The 22051-nt window shown below is 38.0% G+C and overlaps 2 protein-coding genes across 6 annotated transcripts; both read left to right on the top strand.

Moving 5' to 3' along the window:
* The first annotated feature begins 5773 nt into the window (after positions 1-5773).
* On the top strand, positions 5774-10679 carry LOC109216468. 2 transcript variants are annotated; one of them, XM_019380629.1, is made up of 7 exons: positions 5774-5932; positions 6919-7033; positions 7115-7176; positions 7523-7638; positions 7749-7934; positions 8728-9276; positions 9407-10679. In XM_019380629.1, the coding sequence occupies exons 2-7, from the start codon at positions 6929-6931 to the stop codon at positions 9919-9921; spliced, it is 1533 nt and encodes a 510-aa protein (XP_019236174.1). In that variant the 5' UTR covers positions 5774-5932; positions 6919-6928; the 3' UTR covers positions 9922-10679. The 2 variants fall into 2 exon arrangements, with proteins under 2 accessions (XP_019236174.1, XP_019236173.1); XM_019380628.1 differs by lacking the exon at positions 5774-5932 and adding an exon at positions 6309-6562.
* A 5867-nt stretch (positions 10680-16546) lies between these two features.
* Positions 16547-21518, top strand: LOC109216466 (protein NLP7-like). 4 transcript variants are annotated; one of them, XM_019380626.1, is made up of 5 exons: positions 16547-16967; positions 17608-18084; positions 18850-18897; positions 19234-20528; positions 20609-21518. In XM_019380626.1, the coding sequence occupies exons 4-5, from the start codon at positions 20177-20179 to the stop codon at positions 21109-21111; spliced, it is 855 nt and encodes a 284-aa protein (XP_019236171.1). In that variant the 5' UTR covers positions 16547-16967; positions 17608-18084; positions 18850-18897; positions 19234-20176; the 3' UTR covers positions 21112-21518. The 4 variants fall into 3 exon arrangements, with proteins under 4 accessions (XP_019236171.1, XP_019236172.1, XP_019236169.1 ...); XM_019380624.1 differs by having other exon boundaries at positions 17608-18140; XM_019380625.1 differs by having other exon boundaries at positions 18850-20528.
* The last annotated feature ends 533 nt before the right edge of the window (positions 21519-22051 follow it).

Here is a 22051-nt window from a genome sequence, read left to right as displayed (position 1 = left end):
AGGGACATTGTCCCATATTGGAGGGGATTATCCTGGGAGAAAATAATCCACAACCTTGGGTACTAGGAGGGGATTAACTTCCTTAAGGAAACACTGTGAATTCAGTGGGCTCGGATTAAATTCTGTTTCTTTTCATTTATGTTATACGTTATTTTATATTCTCCAGAATTATTTTACAAAATACAATTTACTAACAAGCTTAAGGAACTTAATTATTTTCTGTATTTGTGTTATACTCACTGTTCTGGAGACTAAAACCTTTGTAGTTTTTTACTCAAATTGGAGATTAAAATCTACGTGATTTTAACGTTTATTTGTATCATTCTTTTACAGAAATGACGAATGACAATGGGAACCAGACTGTTCCTATGGTGAATGCCAATGCATCAACAAGCCGAACAACACCGGCATTAGCACCGGCAGAAAAACCCAAAAAAAATTTCGGGATTGATTTCAAGCGGTGGCAGCAAAGACGTTCTTCTACTTCACGACTTTAAGTCTATAGAAGTTCGTTAAGGAAGATGTTCATGTTCTGCCCGACGAAACTCCAGAGAATGAATGCTTTCTCGTGAATAAGGCGTGGAAGCATTCTAATTTTCTATGCAAGAATTACATTCTTAGCTGACTGGAGGATGATCTATATAACGTCTACAGTAATTTGGAGACGTCAAAAGAACTGTGGATTGCGCTTGAAAGGAAATACAAAACTGAAGATGCCGGGTTGAAGAAATTCGTTACCACTAAATTTTTGGACTACAAAATGGTAGATAGCAAGTCTGTTATTACCCAAGTCCAGGAATTGCAAGTGATTATTCACGATCTCCTTGCTGAGGTATAAGTCAAATTAATATTGATGTTGAAAGTATTAATTATATTGTTTTTACTAACAGAATTTTCATTGAAGGTCTTGTCATCAATGAAGCATTCCAAGTTGCAGCGATGATTGAGAAGTTGCCACCTTTGTGGAAGGACTTCAAAAATTACATGAAACACACGCGCAACGAGATGTCGCTTGAAGATCTCATTGTCCAGTTGAGAATCGAAGAGGACAACAAAGCTGCTGAAAAGAAAGGCCGTGAAAACTCAACAATAATGGGAGCAAACATTGTTAATGATGCTCCTCAAAATAATCGAAAGAGGAAGAAGGCTTCTAGACCGAAAAGCAACCCAAGCAAGAAGCGGTTCAACAGAAATTGCTACAACTGTGGGAAAGCTGGACATAAATCTGCAGATTGTTGTGCTCCAAAGAAAGAAAAGAAGAAGGGTCAAGCAAACATGGTTGAAAAGTACGAAGATGTTGATGACTTGTGTGCTATGCTTTCTGAATGCAACCTGGTGGAAAATCCTAAGGAGTGGTGGATTGATTCTAGAGCCACTCGCCATGTTTGTGCTGTTAGAGAAACGTTTGCTACATATGCTCTCGTTGGACCCAAAGAGATGCTTTCTATGGGATATTCTGCAACGGCCAAAATTGAAGATGTGGCAAGATATTTCTGAAAATGACTTTTGGAAAGGTGGTGACTCTGAACAACGTCCTTCATGTTCCCGAGATTAGGAAGAACTTAGTCTCTGCTGGACTTCTCTTTAAGAATGAGTTTAACTGTGTCTTTGTATCTGATAAGGTTATAATAAGTAAGAATGAGATGTTTGTAGGAAAAAGGTTACCTCACCGAGGGCCTTTTCAAACTGAATGTAATGATCGTTGAGAATAATAAAACTTCAGTTTCTTCTTACTTACTTGAGTCAAATGAGAAAGAATTGTTCATTAAAAGAGATGATGAACGCATTGTTATAAGTTCTGGTTTGCCACAGAACTTGTGGGAGAAGCCATTCTGATGGCTAACCGGATACTAATCGAGTACCCCATAGCAAACGCAATCGATTCCATATGAAAAATGGAAAGGAAGGAAGCCCAACTTGAATTATTTCAAAGTGTGGAGGTGTTTGGCAAAAGTGCAAGTTCCTAAACCCAAAGGGGTAAAAATAGGACCGAAAAACGTTGATTGTGTTTTCATAGGATATGCGACCAACAGTAAAGCATGTCGATTTCTGGTTCATAAATCAGAAAATCCCGACATTCATAATAATACGGTTATAGAATCAGATAATGCTGAGTTCTTTGAAAATATCCGTATAAAAAGGAATGTGAGTCGATTGGTGAAGGATCTAAATTACCCCGGGAAGAAATAAAAGAAAGTACATTTAATCAGGAGGATCCAAGACGTAGTAAACGTGAAAGAATGTCTACTTCATTTGGACCTGATTTTGTGACTTTCTTATTAGAAAATGAGCCTCGAACATTTAAAGAAGCTATGTCTTCTTCGCAATCATTATTTTGTAAAGAGGCAGTCAATAGTGAAATAGAATCCATATTGAACAACCATACATGGGAATTGGTTGATCTTCCTTCTGAAATAAACTGTTGGGTTATAAATGAATTTTTAAGAGGAAAACGAAAGATGATGGCACTATTGATAAATATAAGGCAAGACTTATGGTCAAAGGGTATAGACAACGAGAAGGTCTTGACTATATTGATACATACTCTCTAGTTACAAGAATTACGCACGAATATTAGTAGCATTAGCTGCAGTTTATGGTCTTGAAATTCATCAAATGGACGTTAAGATGGCCTTCTTAAATGGAGATTTGGAGGAAGAAATATACATGGAACAACCTGAAGGGTTTGTGGTTCCAGGTAAAGAAAAGAAGGTATGTAGACTTGTTAAGTCCCTTTACAAACTAAAACAAGCACTCAAACAATGGCATGCAAAATTTGACCAAACAATGTTGTCAAATGGTTTTAAGATAAATGAATGTGATAAATATATGTGCATTAAAAATGTTCCAAATCACATAGTCATTTTTATCTTATATGTGGATGATATGCTGAAAATGAGTAATGACATTGCCAACATAAATGCCACAAAGCGTATTCTAATTAGCAAGCTTGATATGAAGGACTTGGGAGTTGCTGATTTAATTTGGGTATTAAGATCCATAAGACTCCTCAAGGTCTGCCATTGTCAAAACCTCATTATATTAAGACAGTACTTGAAAAATTCAAGCACTTAGATTTTAAAGTTGCAAAGACTCCAATTGACGTGAATCTTGCACTAGCAAAAAATAAAGGCTAAAGCATATCACAATTGGATTGTGCTCGTGTGTTGGGATGTTTAATGTATATCATGAAGTGTACATGACCAGATATAGCTTGTTCTATAAGTAAATTGAGTCGATACACGAGTAATCCAGGTCAATCTCATTGGGTGGCAATGAAACGAGCTTTGGGATATTTAAAACATACCCAGGACTTTGCTTTGCACTACAGTAAATATCATGCGGTGATTGAGGGATACTGTGATGCAAATTGGATCACCGGTTCAACTGATTATAGGTTCACAAGTGGATATGTATTCACTATTGGTGGAGGAGCGGTATCTTGGAAGTCGTCCAAACAAACTTGTATTGCCCGCTCTACAATGGAGTCTGAGGTCATAGACTTAGATAAAGCCGGTGAAGAAGCTGAATGGCTCCAAAATTTCTTGGAAGACATTCCATTTTGGCCCAAATCATTACACCAATATGCATACATTACGATAGTCAAGCGACAATTGGAAGGGCTGGGAGCATTATGTATAACAGTAAATCTCGTCATATTACGACGAAGACATAAAACCGTTAGGCAATTACTCTCTAGAGGAATTATCACGATTGATTACGTAAAGTCAAGTGATAATGTGTCGGATCCACTTACGAAAGACCTAACTAGAAATGTAGTTAAGAATCATCAAGGGGAATGGTACTACGGCCGAGGACAAGTCATTGTGGCGATAACTCTACCTAGAAGACTAGAGATCCCAAGATCTAGGTTTAAGGAGATCAAACAAAGTCATTAATGACGGTTCAATATTGTCAACTAAAATTTGGTCCATTCTCGTGATGAGACAATGTTCAGTACCAAGGATAAAGCATTAAGGCTTTTTAATGATTTCTAAATTTGATACGTGGTATATCAAATAGTGTATCTACGGGATGACACGTTTAGGAATCACCTATGTAAGTGTGAAGTGTTAGCCGTTTCAAGGAGGATTTTGTAAGCCCAGTTCTCTACGCACTTATGAAACTTGGCGGTGTTCATGGCTGAAACGAATACAAAAATGAGAACCAAAGACGGTTAAGGGTTGATTGTATGACTTATGATTGTCTAGGTATACAACAAAGTTCGACGGTTCACGGATATCAAATCTACGGATTGATCGAGTATATCCGACATAAGTTCACTACGGAAAGTTCAAAGGGAAACCTACTTATCCAGATGCGGTTAATCCTTGCTTGCGAATCACACAGTTTTTCATGCATATTTCCGTGATATAGCCATTCCCCATCCATATGGGGGATTATTGGGGTTTTTAAGTTATTTTAGCTTAAAAGAGGGTGAATGGGAAATGGAGGGAAAATGAAATATTTGAGTTTCACTCCTTGACAAAGGGACATTGTCCCATATTGGAGGAGGAAAACACTTTTGATGGGTATATATACAATTGCTCTTCTTCTAGCTTTTAAAGAGTTAAGAAGAAGGCAAGCCTCGTGCCGCCGTCGTCTTCGCTCGCTCGGCTTCCGCTTTAGATTTGGTCAAATGATTGATTGATTAATTTTTTGGATCAATTTTATTTGTTAATAGTAAATATTAACGTAATACTATTAAAGATCCCTTTTTGTAATGCAAAATTAATATTAAATCCAAATTATCCGTTTTAAGTTATTTCCTCTGCCCGTCCATTTTTTGTAATGGAAAATCTGTCCGTTTTAATTTGCGTAAATGGCCATTTACGTATGGACGTTTTACGTAACTGGCCTTTGAAGAGTTACACCTCTTCATTTTGAACTCAACATGTTGGCTATATATATCAGTCTATTCTCTCAGATTTTTCATACGAAATTCTGAATTCTCATCTTTTCTTCTGCAATGTTTTAACTACAAAGAAAGCAACAGTAGGTGTGATTTGCTACCGATCGTTGTGTTCGTTGAAACACTGTGGGTTGAAGTACTGCTACACCAGTGTGTAATTCGCTCTATCCTGGGAGAAAATAATCCACAACCTTGGGTACTAGGAGGGGATTAAGTTCCTTAAGGAAACACTGTGAATTCAGTGGGCTCGGATTAAATTCTATTTCTTTTCATTTCTGTTATACGTTATTTTATATTCTCCAGAATTATTTTACAAAATACATTTTACTAACAAGTCTGCTACTTTCATCTTTTAGATATGATAGTTCTTAACTGGCCAACACTGTCTCCGGTATACCGCATAATTTTTGTACAAAAAATAATACTCTTGTCTGCTTCTTTTATATAGTTCTTAAGCCGAGTGTCTATCCGAAACAACCTCTCTTCCTTCTAAGATAGGGGTAAAATATGCGTACACATTACTCTCCCAGACTCCACGTGTGAGAGTTTGTTATTATCGTAGTTTGATTCTTTGATACTAGGTGTTTGAGTAGGAATTTAAGAAAGAAGAATCGACTTTTAACACATAAGGAAAAGATGTATAACATACAAAAATACTTTCGTCGTCACGTGCCTACCATATGAACACGTTATTAAAAATGTTAAAGTTAAGAGTTTCCGAATGTGAATGAAATAATTCACAACTATTGATATTTCTCAAATCCACTTAAAGCTGAGCAAGTCAATGGAATGGAAGACTTTATAAATTATAAACAGTAAATAAAGAGGAATACTAATTATTAGCACGACTTTTCGTTTCTCTTTTAGTCGTCTCCTTTTCTTTAATCAATTAACTTAAGAACACACAAAAATACAGCTTTAACTGATTAGACCCCAACCTATACGACCTTTTGAACCTTTTTATATGTATATATATACCTCTGTTACCTCAGTTTGATACATTCCTGGAACTGCAATCAGGTAATATGTCCTAGTTTCTCCACCGGTTATGTATACATATTCTGAATTTACATAAAACATAGTTGTGGTAGTAATTTGTAAAGACGCAAGATTTAACTGCAGGTTGTAATAAATAGGTTGTTTTTTGGTTACATTTTCCAGGTGAGTTAGTAGTTTTAGTAGTTCTACTTTGTGATTTTTTTATTTCTTGGCTTTATTGTTTAATGAAAGAGCAACTGTGTTAGAAGAGGAATGAATTGAAACCTTTACCAGCATAAGCTTAGTGTGGTTTTGAAGGTTTTTTTCTTTTTTTTTTTTAGGGGGGGGGGGGGGGGGTAGGGGTAGGGGGGAGGGGGGGAGGTGGGGAGTGGGTAGGGATTTCTGAATATAAAGAATAACAACATGGGTTGTGGGGAGGGTAGTGTGTATTCATAACTCACTCTTGCCTTGTGAAGGTGGAGAGATTGTTTCCGAAAGGCCCTGAATTTAAAGAATGAAATTTAAAATAAGTGAAGGGGAAGACTGTGTGTAGTAATTTCTTGTACTTATTTGTTGATGGTGAGTTCTTATGCTTATTTTATCCTCGGGGGTAACCAATTCCACCAAGAGTTTTGCTTGCCTGTTTCATACTAGAGGATATGCAATTAAAGGGTATGGTACAGTCTTCTTGTATGTCGATTTAGCACACCAATGGCTTTGAAAGATATGAAAAAGTTGTTCAGGAGCAACCAATTTATACAATGGGTTTGTGTTTGAAAGCCGGCCTTACTCAATAATCCCCTAACTTAGAAATGTTGCTTGTTTCAGTATTGCGTGAGGCGAACTATTAGCAATGATAAGCATTTGAGTTATTGTTATGAAAATGGTGTAACTGGTGGAGTTTGGAAGTGAATATTTTACATTATCCGTTTGTTATCTTAGTTTGTGGTGTTGGCTTTGATGTTGCAACGAAGAAATGGGGGCTTCATTTTATGACTGCTACATTTGACTTTTGCAATTTTGTGTAGTCTGAACAAGATGGCTAATCCAAATAATGTTGAGCTGGAGGCAGCAAAGTTTATGCATAAGCTTATCCAAGAGTCTAAAGACGAGCCGACAAAATTGGCTACAAAGCTTTATGTGGTGTGTTTACATCTCTTATTTTGTATGCCTTCCAAAATTTGAGTAATTTACCTGTATTAAGTTGTACTACTGATGACTCAGATTTTACAATATATGAGATCCTGTGGGAAGGAAGACTCAATGCCCTTTAAAGTAATAGCAAGGTAAATCGCTTTATACTCCATTCGTATATTTAGAGCATTACAGAATTTCTTGCATATTTCCCTCCTTATTTGGTCCCGACCCCCTCTCTTCAATAACCTTTTTTCAATCATTCTCATGTTGTGCTTTCCCTTTACGATGAACAGTGTAATTTTCACAGTATAATTATAGCTGCCCCGTGAGATTATGCTTCCTGTACAAATGCATCCTTGAGCAGTGGCTCGATGGTTGAAACTAGAAAAACTGCAGAAAAATAGCCTGCATACAGTTTGGGGCTCTTGATACACTTGTACTTGCCTATGACAGTTTTGCTTAAACTTCCCTAACTTCTGTTTTTGTTGGTTCAAGCGCTGTGGAGACTCTTGTCAAGCAACATGGTCTGGATATTGAAGCTTTAACATCATCACGTCTTCCTATGACCGTGGGAGCACAAGTAGGAGAAGTTGCACCGTCACAAGTAGCTGGTAAAATGATACTTGTTGCAATTTAACTTACTGTCTTAATTTTAGCATTTCAAGTTCGTTTCCTGCTGGCTGTATGTTTCGTATTTCACAAGTGATGAGCGTTAGTGCAGGGTCTTTTCAGAGGGTTGAGGTCACAAGAGACATGACAGTAAATTTTCTGGGAAATGAGAACATGACAGTAAATTTTCTGGGAAATGAGATGGTTAAAGCAGATGTATACGCTTCTAACGGTGCAGTTAGTGGTTCAAGTGGCAGCGGACATGGTATTTATCGAGCATCTGGAACCCACATAAGTGGTAAGTATTAAAAGGCTTGTGCTAACTTGCAACTAGTTGCCGAGGGTCTTTCGGAAACAACCTCTCTATCCCTCGGGGTAGGGGTAAGGTCTGCGTACACTCTACCCTCCCCAGACCCCACTAGTGGGATTTCACTGTTGTTGTTGTTGTTGTTGTGCTAACTTGCAACTAGCATGTTACATGATGCATATTATGTGGTTAGAATCTGATATGTTCACTGATAATGAAGAAGATTATACACTGATAACATATTTGGAGGGGCAATAGGGGGAGATAGAGCAACATGTGACGGTGATTCAGCCAACAAGGCAACCTCCTTTTGCTCCTCCGTTTGCTCTGGTATCATCACAGAACTCTATTAACATTGTGCTTACTCTAAACCGGGCAGGAGTTTTGTATTTATAAAAAATCCTATTTACAAGCTTATGAGCATATGATACAACCCCGTAATGCACCACTATACACGGGTACAGCATAAGAGTACAACTCCCTGTTCTGACAATCTATACATTAAGCACCGAAACATGTCGCCATTGCCCGTTTTGAGATTGAGGGAGTAACAGCCTATTTTGCCTTCTGATTGCTAGCAAACAACAATTTATAGTACTAGAATTATTTTTCCTCGGGATGAGAAGCTCAATAGGGATCCAAAGAGATACTCGGATACACTAGTATCCACAATAAAAGAGCAATTTCCAGGTTTCTTGGTTAGTTCAGGATGAGAGCTGGGGAAGAGCTTGTTTGTTGAAGTTATTTAATTCTCCACTTGATATGCTCGATCTTTTTGAATTAGGTCATGCTCGATCAGCTACAGAGGCTACACAGGATAAAGGAGATGCAATGCAATCTGGTATCCTATTTGACATACCCAATCCTTTTGAAATAGGCCAATTTCTTCAACCAGCCGCAGTGGCTACACTGGATATTGAAGATACAATGCAACATGCTACATTTTTTGACGTGCACGACTTATTTGAGTTTGGCCAACCTCTATCAGCTACACATGATAAAAGAGATGCAAATCTTGAAGACTCGAATCAAACAACTACAACTGGTATTGCTGATAACAGAAGACATTCTCCTACTTTAGACGATGATGTTGCTAGATCTCTACCCGGATTGGAATTGGGGATAGGGACACAGATTGTGCAGCTAGGTTCAGAACATCATCAAGTGGATGATGTAGAAGTTGATGCGAGGGACCTCCAAAGGAATGTAGTACATGCTGATTTGGAGAAGCAAAACAATACGAAGAGGATAAAAAGAGAATACGGAATAACTCTGGAGGTTCTAAAGCAACATTTTGGGAAGAAGCTTACTGATGCTTCTAACAGCTTAGGGGGTAAACTTGTGCACTACACTTAAGAGTCACTTGAACCTTATACTTTACTTAATTTGATGATTTTAACATTCACCTTTTTCACTTTACTTCTTTGGTAACTCGAGCTGCTAAACTTATGTTCTCATTGCAGTTGCACGAACTACATTGAAGCGCATATGTAGAGACTATGGGATTTACCGGTGGCCACGTGTTAAATCAAGAAAGCATAATTGCTCCCTCTCTCAAGCGGAGTTACAACAAGTTGTTGATAGACAACCTTCAGATTCTGGTGTGAGACACCAACAATATGTTGATTTTTCTCCTACAAGTGGCCCAAAATCTGCAACAAATTCAAAGGAATTGCATGTTACCATGCAAAGTGAGAATTTCATAAGCGTTAAGGTAACTTATGGAAATCAAACAGTGAGGTTCCCACTCTCATTTTCATCGGGAAAAAGGGACTTGGAAGAAGAAGTAGAAAAGAGAATAAAGTTAGTTGGAAATTCGTTGATCAGGTATGAAGATGAAGAGAAAGATTTGATATTGATAACTTGTGATTCGGACTTGCACTATGCAATGCACACATTAAGATCATTAGGTAGGACCATCATAAAGATGTTGGTGGAGATTGAACCTGACTACAATCACATAATTGACTCCTGTTAAAGTTCTCATCGCCGCCCATTAACAAAAACAACTTCCACGTGTTTGGCTCATAAAAGAATCAAGTCCGCACGTGAAGTGGCATGTTTGAATACAAAGCAAATCTGTCGAGAAAAGTGGAAGTACTAATTCAAGAAGCTCCACAATAAGTACGTTGACTGATCAACATGAAGCTGATACAAAAGAATTTACAACTTATAACACAATTGAAGGAACAAATCAGGAAAAGCATAAAGCAACTGATCATAGGCCTATTGAGGGAAAGAAAGTGGAAAATTCTCAACTAGAGGAGCAAAACAATGCACATTGAAGAAACCAGGAATACCAAAACCATATAATGAAGTTGCAGCAAAAGCCATTGATCATCTAAGTACTAACCGGGATACAGAAATACACGATGGTCATAAACATGCAGCGAGTGAGGCTTCCGTGATGCTACACTGAATTTGTTACAAGGGAACAACAATGTGGGAATTAGTATGAGCAAAGATAGAGGAATTAGCTGGTGTGCTAAAACCATTTGGAGAAGAAGCTGTTTTGTTCTAGAGAAACAGCAATTTGGTTGACAAAAGGATTGATGAATCTTCAAAACTAAGCTGAGGAAACTGAGAGTGCATAGGTTTCTTGAAAATTTTCTTGTAAAATGTAAATTTGATTCTTGTTTTTGAATTGGTCTTGAATTAATGCTTGTAGATAAAAGCTTAAAAACAGATGAAAAGTTCAAAGGAAATACTCTTAGGAGTCTGTTTGTTTTGAAACAAGTTATGCTGGGATTAGTTATCTTGATATTATTTCTTATTGATTGTTTAGTATGCTGTATTAATCCTGGTATTATCAATTTTACTGTTTCATCCTAGGATTACTATTCCACCATCTGGCAGGTATAAGTTATCTTGGTACTATTTTGATAACGGGATAACTTATCCCAAGATTAATAACATACAAATAAAGTTGTACTAAATTTTTATCCCAGGATTATTTTTGCTTATCCATCATGTCAAACGACCCCTTAAAGAGGCAAGCACAAAAAAAAAAAAAAAAAAAAAAAAAAAAAAAAAAGCAAAAATTCAAAAATAAAACATTTTTCAAATCAACGATGCATGAAAATGTATTCTAAGGATTTTTCCACAAAAAAAAAAAAAAAATGCCAATACCTTTTTTGAAATATCTAAAAAGAGAAGTAGTACAAAAGTCAGCTTATTGGTATTGAACTTCTTTACCAAGTAAAAGATTACTTCTCCACCCATGTTGTAAGGATGAAAAGAAAATTATACTATTTTTGTTAAAGAAAAGGTGATTCTTAACAATAAGAAGACTCAAGTGTAAAATATTCAAAAAGAATTTGCTTATCAAACATCCAAAAGGAAAAAAAAAAATCCAATACAAATGAAAGAAGATGCAGAACAGAAGTGATAAACTTTTTTGTTTCAACTATCATATGAACATTCTAGTTTTATTATGATATTAAAGTTGCCTGATATATATTTAAAAATGAATTCATAAAGAACTTGATAAGATTAGGTTTTTAAGCTTTTAAAACCTGAACTTCATAAAAAAGAAATGTTTAAAACTTCTTACTCAAACACCTCATGTTAGGCACGTGGCGAGCGATATAGGCAGAGTCAGAATTTAAAGTTTATAAGTTCAAACTTACAATTGAACTCATAGCTCGTTTTAATTATCGGATTCGTAATTAAATATAAAATATTTATATTGAATTCATTCAAATTTATACCGGATACTCTAGCTCCGCTCTTGCTCAACACGAGCATCACCTACCAACAAGGGTTGTGGTGGAGTGGTAAGTACTCCTTCATCCTTAGACGTCTCGGGTTCGAGTCCCTGAATATGGAGTCGCCATTGTTAGGGAGCGTTTTGCCCCCAATGTGAGACTTTTCGGCACGAATCCGAATTTAATCGCCCCATATTCACCGGGTGGGAAATAAATTAAAAAAAAAACACGAGCATCATCTCACCTAGTACTTTGTTACAAATGTCAATCTTAGAAGAGGTTGGTGAAAGAAATATAGTGCTCCTAATATTCTCTATTGTATCCACAAAGGCAAACTGAACCAGAAAAAGACAAACATTCCTAGTCAGTGAGAAAGTGATAATATAAATACTCCTTTGCATCCACTAGCAGCTGAGCCACGTGATGCCCTCCTTTTCTATATAAAAGAGTATAACTTTTTTTTGATTTCCCATTTGGTGTTCGGTAATGTAACGATCCGACCGGTCGTTCTGAGCTTTTGCACTTTGATCGCCAGTTCTCGGGCATGACTTGCCCCGTGTTATGTGTTATGACTAATGTAGGTCGTTGGTTTTGGTTTCAGGAAAATTTGGAATGAATTTGAAAGGACAGTTCAGTTGAAAGCTTTGAATTTGAAAGGTTTGACCAAGAGTTGACTTATTTGTATGTGAGCTCGGATCGGAGTTTTTATGATTCGGTTAGCTTCGTTGGGTGATTTATGACTTAGGAGTGTGATCGGAAGTAATTTTGGAGGTCCGGTGTAGAATTAGGCTTGAACTGGCGAAGTTAGTATTTTGCCGAATTCCAGTTGATAGGTGAAATTTGGATCCGGGAGTCGGAATGGGATTCCGAGAGTTGCTGTAGCTTCGTTAGGTGATTTGGGATGTGTGTGCAAAATTTCAGGTCATTCGGAGGTGTTTTGGTCGGGTTTTTGATCAAATGCGTGTTTCGGAAGTTTTAAAAGAACTTAGGCTTGAATTCGATGTAATTTGACGATTTTGGTGTTAGTTGAGGTGTTTTGATGATTGGAGCAAGTTTGAATAATGTTTTAAGATGTGTTGGTACTTCTGGTTGAGGTCCCGGGGGCCTCGGGGTGAATTCGGATGGCCATCGGGATGATTTTGGACTTGGTGATTTCTGAAGATTTGCTGATATGTGGTATTTCCGCATCTGCGGAAAAGGAGCCGCAGATGCGGTTCCGCAGATGCGAAGTCTAGGGGCGCAGATGCGAGTGTTGGCCTTTTTGGAGAAATTTCGCAGAAGCGGATGGTTTCTGCAGGTGCGGTCTACGCAGGTGCGGCTATTGAGCGCAGAAGCGGTCCGTGTGTGTGAGGGAGGTTCCGCAGAAGCGGGTGATTGACCGCATAAGCGATGTCCGCAAGAGCGATATTTGACCGCAAAAGCGGTCCTTGGCCTAGTAAAGATCCGCAGAAGCGGAGGAAGAATCGCAGAAGCGGTAGTCGCAAATGCGGTAAAGCAACCGCAGATGCGAAAATGACTGTTCAGAGAAGGGTTTTAAAAGCTCATTTTGTTCCGCGAGCTAAGGGTTATTTCCACCATTTTTGATCGACCTTGAGAGCTTTTGGGCAGAAATGGAAGGGGATTTCGACTAGGTGTGATTGGAGGTGAGTTCCTTGACCTTATTACATGATCTAATGGTAGAATTAACATAGAAATTTGTGAAAATTCATAAAAAGGGGGAAAAGTTAGGGCTTGGAATTTGGTATTTCAAATTGGATTTTGATGGGTCATTTCGACTCGGATTTGGGAGTTCTTGATATGTATGGACTCGTGGCGAGATAAGAAATCCGATGATGTTAAATTTTCTAATTTTCGAGAAGTGGGCTTTGGGTTTTCAAATTTCGTGATTTTCGATGTTTTTCGATTCTTTTCGATTGGGTTATGTCCCCTTAGCCTATTGTGATGTATTCGCTCTGATTTTGGATAGATTCGACGCACGCGGAGGCCGATTTGAGGGGCAAAGGCGTCGCGAGCTAGAGATTTCACCGGTGCGAAGTGAGTAATGATTGTAAATGATATCCTGAGGGTTTGAAACCCCGGATTGCATACCGTAGTGCTATATTGAGGTGACTTGCACGCCGGATATCGAGCGTGGGGTAGAGCACCGTTGGGAGATTGTGACTTGGTCCGTCCCGATTGATGATTTTACCGCGTATTTGACTGAAACTTATTTGTTATTATCATGATTTGGGCTGATTGCCATATTTGGGCTTCGTGCCAATTATCTGAACCCTTCGAGGATTTTTATCGCTGTTTCCTCACTATTTTGATATACTACTTGAACTCAGTCCTGTTGATTATACTGGTTTACAAACTCAGCCGCTTTAACTGAACTTTGAGACTTAAATGATATTTCCACTGTTGTTTGGGCTGAGCACTACCATTTTATTGATGCCCGAGGGGCTTATGATGTTTTCTGGACTGAGTGAGGCCGAGGGCCATATGTGAGGATATATGTGAGTGATGTGAGGAGGCTTTCAGGCCTCGAGTGTTATGTGAGGAGGCTTTCAGGCCTCGAGTGTTATGTGAGGAGGCTTTCAGGCCTCGAGTGTGATGTGAGAAGACTTTCAGGTCTTGTTTTATATGTCACGAGGTGGCTTGATATTGCGCTTGGGCCGTAAGGGGCCCCTCCGGAGTATGCACTCCCATAGTGAGCGCGGGTACCCATGTGGATCGGGCTGCACGCCGCAGCGATATGTGGATCGGGCTGCACGCTGTAGCGGTTACTATATGATATTGTTCTGAGAGTGATCTGAGAGAGAGAGCCCGAGGGGCTGAGAGTGTTTCTGAGAGTGAGCCCAAGGGGCTGGTACTGTTTTGAGATATTGCCCGAGGGGCGAACTTTTATGTGCTCATCTTGCATATTTACTTGCCTTTTTACCTGTTATACTGCGGTATTTGTGCCCGAGGGGCGGATTTTTCTGTGCTTATCAGCACTAACTATTTTGAAATCGTTTCGTAACTGTTGAAAAGATCTTTTTCAAAAGAGATTTAAACTGAGCCAATATATTTCTAAAGATTTCACAGCTTCATTGTTTTCTCAAAGGATTGTACCCTGCTTCTATACAACATGTTGGTTGCTTTACGTGATTTCTTACTGCTCAATTGTTATTTACCTTTATTACTCACTGAGTTGGAGTACTCACTTTACTCCCTGCACCTCGTGTGCAGTTGCAGGTATTTGTTCACCCAGTAGCGGGTAATGGCTGTTTGGAGGCAGAGCTGTAGTAGTTTAGCGAGGTGACTGCTAGCGTTCCCAGCACTGTTTCTTTCTATGTTATTCATTATTCCTGTTCAGTGTATTTCTAGACTTGTAAATGTAATTACATTCTTATAGATGCTCGTGACTTGTGACACCCACATTAAGGCTGTGTTGGGTTGTATTTCCGCTAATTAATACCATTAAGTCAAATTTAAGCTGTTTAATTATGGTTAACAACTTTTGAAAAGACGAGTTGGGTTAGTTGGCTGGCCTCGTCTTCACGAGATGCGCCATCACGACCAGTGCGGGGGTTTGGGTCGTGACAGGTAACCGCATTGGAGCCAGACTATATCTGCATTCGCGCCCAGTAGGACCCCATTCAGGCGATAACGCTCCTTACCAAGGATTTTTTCATAAAAGAGTATAAGTTATGCATATCATTAGCATAAATTATTTTTAATTATTAAATTACCCAAAGGATATTTAAATATAAATTTTCTTAAAATGTAAAATTTATTATACATGTTCAACCATAATATGATGGAGTAAAAATTCCTTACAGTGTGATACGTATAGGTTATTTCTCTTTCAAATTTCATACATCTCTATTACTACTTGTTGTTTGTTTCGATTCTATTATTATTATTATTTTTTTGGGTATTGTTGCTACTTCTCTTTCCTTAGTTTTTCGTCATCACTCATTACTGCTTTGATTATGCTTTCCTTGAGCCGAGGATTTACCGAAATATTCTCTCTACCTTCACAAGATAGGTATAACGTCTGGGTACATACTACCCTTTCCAGACCACACTTGTACGAATACACCGGATATATTGTTGTTATTGTTGATGTATATTGGTTAAACTTTTCTAAATATAATAGTTTTATACTCGTGAAAATGACACCATGTAGCCACTTTTAAGAATGTCGTTTAAAATATACCAAAATAATTTATAATGTATTTAAAGATTAGCCAAATTCGCTCAAACATTACGACACAAAGTCCTAGAGTTTAAACCTCAAAATTCAAACTTCATCCTAAAGTTCGAATCTTATGTCCTGTATTTTAAATTAGTAGTTCAGAAATTTAAGAAACTTGGTCCTTAATTTCAAATTAGCAGCTCAAAAATTCAGGACACTAAGTTCTGAATTTCCAAATTCAGGATACTTAGAACCCGTTTGGCTTAGCCGATTTAGAGTAGCTGATAAACATTAGGTGCTGAAAAGTAATTTTAAGTGCTGAAGCTAATTTAAAAAATAAGCAGTTACGTGTTTGGATAAAAGTGTTGAAATTTATACTATGCAGCTAAAGAACTAGGTATACGAAGAGTTTTGTTTTAAAAAGAAGTATTTTTGGGATAAAATAGTAAATATTTTGGTCAAACTTAAAGTGCTTATAAGCTGAAATTTGATAAGTTGGGGGAGACCAACTTATGGCTTTTGGCTTATTTTTGGCTTATAAGCACTTAACTTATAAGCACTTTTAATTTTACCAAACGCGTAGATAAACCAAAAAATGCTTATAAGCCAGTTTGACCAGCTTATAAGCTTAGCCAAACACGCTCTTAATCCTAAAATTTGGGTGAATTAGCTAATATTTAAATATATTATAAAATCTTGAAAATATTTTAAATAGCGGGCTATTATCTCTGCATTTCGCCCGGTAAGATCCAACTCAGAGTACCTTCCTTTTTGGAGTATAATCTCTGATTGGATATGGACCTTTTGGATCGTTAGAGTAAGAGAAGAAAAAAAGAAAATTGACACGGCATTAGTGACTAGCCTATGTGGCCTACACAATTTATGTGCTTTCATAAATTCTTTTCTCTGTTTTTTATTGGTTGGTTTATATTCCTATTAAATGGATTGTGTTCATTTTCATAACTTAGAATGAGAGAGAGGAAAGTAATTAGGAGGATTCTGATTCTTGATTTTTTATAATAAATTCTTTAATCATGCCTATTGAACTGAAATTTTCTTATAGAAAACGAAGTGATGGCATTAATCGGTGGGTTTTTTGGACTCAATGTAATGGTGATGAGTTGAACCAAGTTAAATCCCTCTTTCCAATTCTCAGTAAGTTCTTCTATTTCTCTGTTTGTGGCCTTGGTCTTTTTTTCCTTTATTTTTTCGAAATTGTATTTTTTTTGTATAATATTGGTCTAAGCTGAGATTAAATGGAGTGAAATGATTAGTGAGAATTCATATAGCCGATTCAACTTGTTTGGGATTGAGTCGTAGTTGTTGTTGTTGTTGTTTGTAATGAATTGGGAAAGGAGCTGTAAAGAAATCAAAATTAGTTAGTGGGCAGTTACTGAAAAAATTGAAAATCATTTAAAGCATATATAGCAGTGATGTCTAGTAATTTTTCTTGAGAAATATCCTACATTTTGTCCATTTTTAATGTCAATGAGATTAATGTTTCTTTTAATTTCTGTTGAGTATTAGAGATCATTAAGTTGAAGGGGAGCCTTGACGTAACTGGTAATGTTGCCGCCATGTGACCAGGAGGTTACGGGTTCGAGCCGCGGAAACAGCCTCTTGCAGAAATGCAGGGTGAGGTTGCATACAATAGACCTTTGTGGTCCGGCCCTTCCCCGGATCTCGCGCATAGCGGGAGTTTAGTGCACCGGGCTGCCCTTATTAGAGATCATTAAGTTGTTGTTTTGTTTCGAAATTCTCTAACGTCAATCTTGTTCGACTTTTCATTGAAAAGGAGATTCTACTCAACTGGATACAAATGGTGACTGTCAATTGAACAGATTGACAATCAAGAATCTAGTCGAGCTTGTTGATGTTCAAGGTACTTGTTTGATTCAATTTTGGGCACCTATAAGGATTAATGGTGGAAAGACTTTCTTAACAACAGCAGACCAGCCTTTTGCTCTTAATGGCAAGATTCACGAGGGTCTGTGGGCGTACAGGCGTGTATCTCTTCACACAATAGCGTCCGTGGATGCCACAGAGATCGATGAAACTAAACGCATACGCGTCCATGGCCGTCCAGCGCGCGTCTTCAGAAGTGGAATGCCTGAATTCAGCCCTCATGTCAGATACTATTACATGGATGAATACCCTTTGCGCGATTTTGCAATGTGTTTGGGAGTAGGTTGCTATTGGACTTTGCCAGTGTTTGAGAGTTTAGGGGACCGTTGTATTGGCGTACTGGAATATGCTTTCGAGGCAAATGAAGGTCTTGATCTTTACTCTACCTTAGACCGTCTTATCAACAATCACAGAATACTTAAGGTCTATCCTATACACCCCCTACTTTTTTGTAGAGTTTAACTTCTATATATTGTCAATATAAAAGATACTTTTACACTATCAAGTCACCTAAGAGATAGCTACAGCTGACTACGCTTTGTCAGTGTATATAAGCTAGATTGTATATCCTCATAAGCATGAGCACAATAAATGCAATGTTCTCAAGTAATTTTGTGACTGAAAAACCTTGATAAACCGAAGTCACACGACATGCATGTTGGAGTTAATTTCACTCAGATTTCAATTAAATAAGTGGAAGTTTTCAAGTTCACTACATCAAGTAACTTGAGCAAGTGAAACTTTTGATAGTCTTGAGAATTTTTCTTAGAACTCGAAAGTGAAACATTTCAAGAATTTATGGATTAGGAGTCCTCAGGATAACCACTTTTGATAGTTACCCCTTCTGTACCATTGTTATTTTCCATGTTGGCTTTGGAGGAAATTTAGAAAAAATGATTTTTGTTGGGATTCTCATAACATTAGAGTTCTTAGTCTTCTGTCCTCATTGGATTGCTCATCGTCATCAATGACAATAACGACTACTACTAAGTTGGGTAAATTCCCCACATGATTGAATATCCAAATTTGTATCGGATGATTCCTTGCAATTAGGCTTCCTCTAAATCCTCGAGTAAGCCTAGTTTGCTGTTAGTTGTTTTTCATACTGTGCTGAAACTTATATTATTTGCAGACAATGGGTCTAGCTCTCATTCCTTCATGGTTAGTATGCCCGCAAGAGGTAAACTCTCCTAATTATGCATTTCTTTATAAGCAAGTGAAAAGAATTCCCGTCATTGAGTATTTATCTTGAACAATACATAAAAAAAAAAAATAGAAGGCCAGCCCAGCTTCCGGGGAACGCCGGACCACAAGGATCTATTGTACGCAGCCTTCCCTAAGTTTCTGCAAGAGGCTGTTTCCACGGCTCGAATCCGTGACCTCCTGGTCACATGGCAGCAACTTTACCATCACGCCAAGGCTCTCCTTCTATGTTGAACAATACATGAAGTCTTTAAGTCTCTCTCTCTCTCTCCCACCTCTACTGTATTTATGTAATTTAATTTGCTCAAAGCAGATACAAGAAGTATGGGAGCAAGAACTTGCTCAAGTAAAGGAGGCTTTGGAAGTAACATGTAAGACTCACATGTTACTCTTTGCTCAAACTTGGATTCCTGTGCTTGATTCAAGTAGAACACAAATGTTGATCACCTCGCCCCCAACAAAATATTGGAGTGAAGAGATATCGTCTCTTGAATTTTTGGCTGTTAGTGACCTACATCACGTACAGATTGGTTGGAAAAGTGCTTTCATCAAAGGGTTCCTGCTTTTGCAGAGATATAACTCAATTAAGCATAGAATTTTACCCCTTAGTACCAATTGCCCGCTGTGCTGGATTTACCGCATGTTTTGCAATTTTTGTGAGACTGAATAGTGCATGCCACATGATACTAGAATTCTTTTTACCTCGTGATGAGACGCTCAATAGAAATCCACAAAGTTTCTTGAGCAAGCTATTAGCCACAATTCGAGAGCAACTTCCAAGCTTTTTCCTTGATTCAGGACCAAGCCTGTTTGTTGAGGTTATCAGAACTGCTCCTGTTGATGAGCTTGATTCCTTTGAGATAAGCCAATCACAACAAGTGGTTCGATCAAAGGGAAACGAAAAGATGGTGCTTTTTGATTCGTTGAATCAAGATTCCGCTGATTTAGGACCTTCGAGTTCAACTGATATAGGAGCTCATTACATGGAAATTGCAAAGGATACTCCTGATAACGGAGAAAAAACTGTGCTGCCAGATTCAGCACACAAACAAGGAGTTGAGGAAGCTGATGCAATGGACAAAGAAAAGAGTCCTGTACATTTCAAAGAGAATGAATTTGCCTATACTGATTCAGACATACTTGCAACATCATTTGTTGATTCAGAGCAAAATTTGTAGCAAAACTTGTCTACCGGTAAAGCTTCGCTTGATGAAAAACTTGATTCCTTCGAAATAGGCCATCGTCAACTTCCCTCGATGGTACAATACGACACCATCAATCAAATATTTGGTTTTGATCCTTCAAGTTCATCTGATTTAGAAGAAATTATAACTGCGGATTATGGACGGGATACTCAAATGAATCTTCAGTCAAAGAAGAGAGGAGAAAGTATACTGCCAGATTTGGCACATCAGCAGAGAGTGGAGGAAGCTGATGTAGCGGACAAACGAAAGCATTCTGTGCATGTCGAAGAGAGTATAAATTCCCATAATTGTTCAGAGAAACATAAAAGGATAAAGAGAATAGAAAAGGAGTATGGTATTAGTCGTAGTGTTCTAGAAGAACAATTTGGAAAGAAACTTTCTGATGCTGCAAAGAGTTTAGGAGGTAAGCATATCTTTTCAATATAGGCATTTTGTAACTTCATAAACATTCACCAAGCTTGATGCTAACTTTTTTTCTTGCAGTTGCTCGAAGTACCTTGAAGCGCATGTGCAGAGACTACGATATATACAGGTGGCCACGTAGTAATTCTGCAAATGATGTATGCTCGCTTTCTGAAAACAAACCAGTAAAAAGAGTTGAAAAACAGACGGGGAATTCCAGTCGAGAAGACCTGCAACTACCACATGCTAGTCTGTCTAATGGAATGGATACAACTGCGACGTTGACTCAGAGGAAGGTGCCTATGGCTACATTTCAGAGCGACAACACCATGAGCGTAAAGGTAACTTACAAAGATGTGACCATAAGGTTTCCGCTCTCTCTTTCATCGGGGAAAATTGATTTGGAAACAGAAGTTGAGAAGAGATTGAAATTAGTTCCGGTTGGAAGTTATTCTATTAAGTATGAAGATGAAGATAACGATTGGATTGCAATAACATGTGATTCAGATTTAGAGTATGGAATACACACTTTAAGATCATTAGGAAGAACTACAATGAAGATGTTGGTTGAGCCCTTGAATTAATTTTACTGATTATGTACATGTCATATGTCCCCTATTTTTAGTGTTCATGCACCATAGTACAATAGACACTTGTACGAGCCGTGGAAACAGCCTCTTGCGGAAATGCAGGGTAAGGCTGCGTACAATAGACCCTTGTGGTCTGACCCTTCTCTGGACCGCGCGCATAGCGGGAGCTTAGTGTACCGGACTGCCCTATTCACCATATTTTTCGCATCAGTTTAAAGCTTTCCTTAGACCAATGCTTTTTAGTTACTAATGTTAATACGTGGTTGTAACGTGTTAAATGCTAGGATTTTGTTATCTTGTAATTGTTCTACATCTGGTAGGATCCCTAGATTGTATTATACGTTTCTTCGGTCTGTGCTGGATATGTTTTATGTCTCTCTTGTTTGTGTTCTTCTAGATTATATGCGCGCGTAAGTTAGCTAAGGATCTACCCCAAACATTTTCCTAGCAGCAGTGTCTCTTTCTACTGATAGGTCACACGTTCAAGCCCTGGAATCAGTCGAGATGCTTGCGTCAGGGTAGGCAGCTTTACACACCCTTGGGGTGCGATGTGTCCCTTCCCTGGACCCTGCGTGAACTCTGGTTTGTGCATTGGGCTGCCTTTTTACTCTCTGATTGTGCTGCTTTTGCTGCTTCTTTGGTATCTATAATAAACTTTGTTTTTCTTCTATTTCTCCCGCTTTAAACTCTAACCCTCAGTTATTCTTTGTCTAGAGTTGATCTAAATAACAAAGTTTATCTCCCATTTATTATCTTTTCTTTTTGTCTCTTTTTTTTTTCATTTTTTTTTTCTGCCTTGTGTTTTTTTTCTTGGTTATGTTATTTTTCTTCTTTAGTAGTTCTATTGTGATAAGCTATTCAGATTAATGAACGGAAAGATATTTCTCAAGGAGATTGCAGCTTGGAATATTATCCATCTGATTTCCTATGGATT

This window comes from Nicotiana attenuata, unplaced genomic scaffold, assembly GCF_001879085.1.
Source record: "Nicotiana attenuata strain UT unplaced genomic scaffold, NIATTr2, whole genome shotgun sequence".
NCBI classification, from domain to species: domain Eukaryota; kingdom Viridiplantae; phylum Streptophyta; class Magnoliopsida; order Solanales; family Solanaceae; genus Nicotiana; species Nicotiana attenuata.
This window is presented reverse-complemented; position numbering and strand designations above follow the sequence as displayed.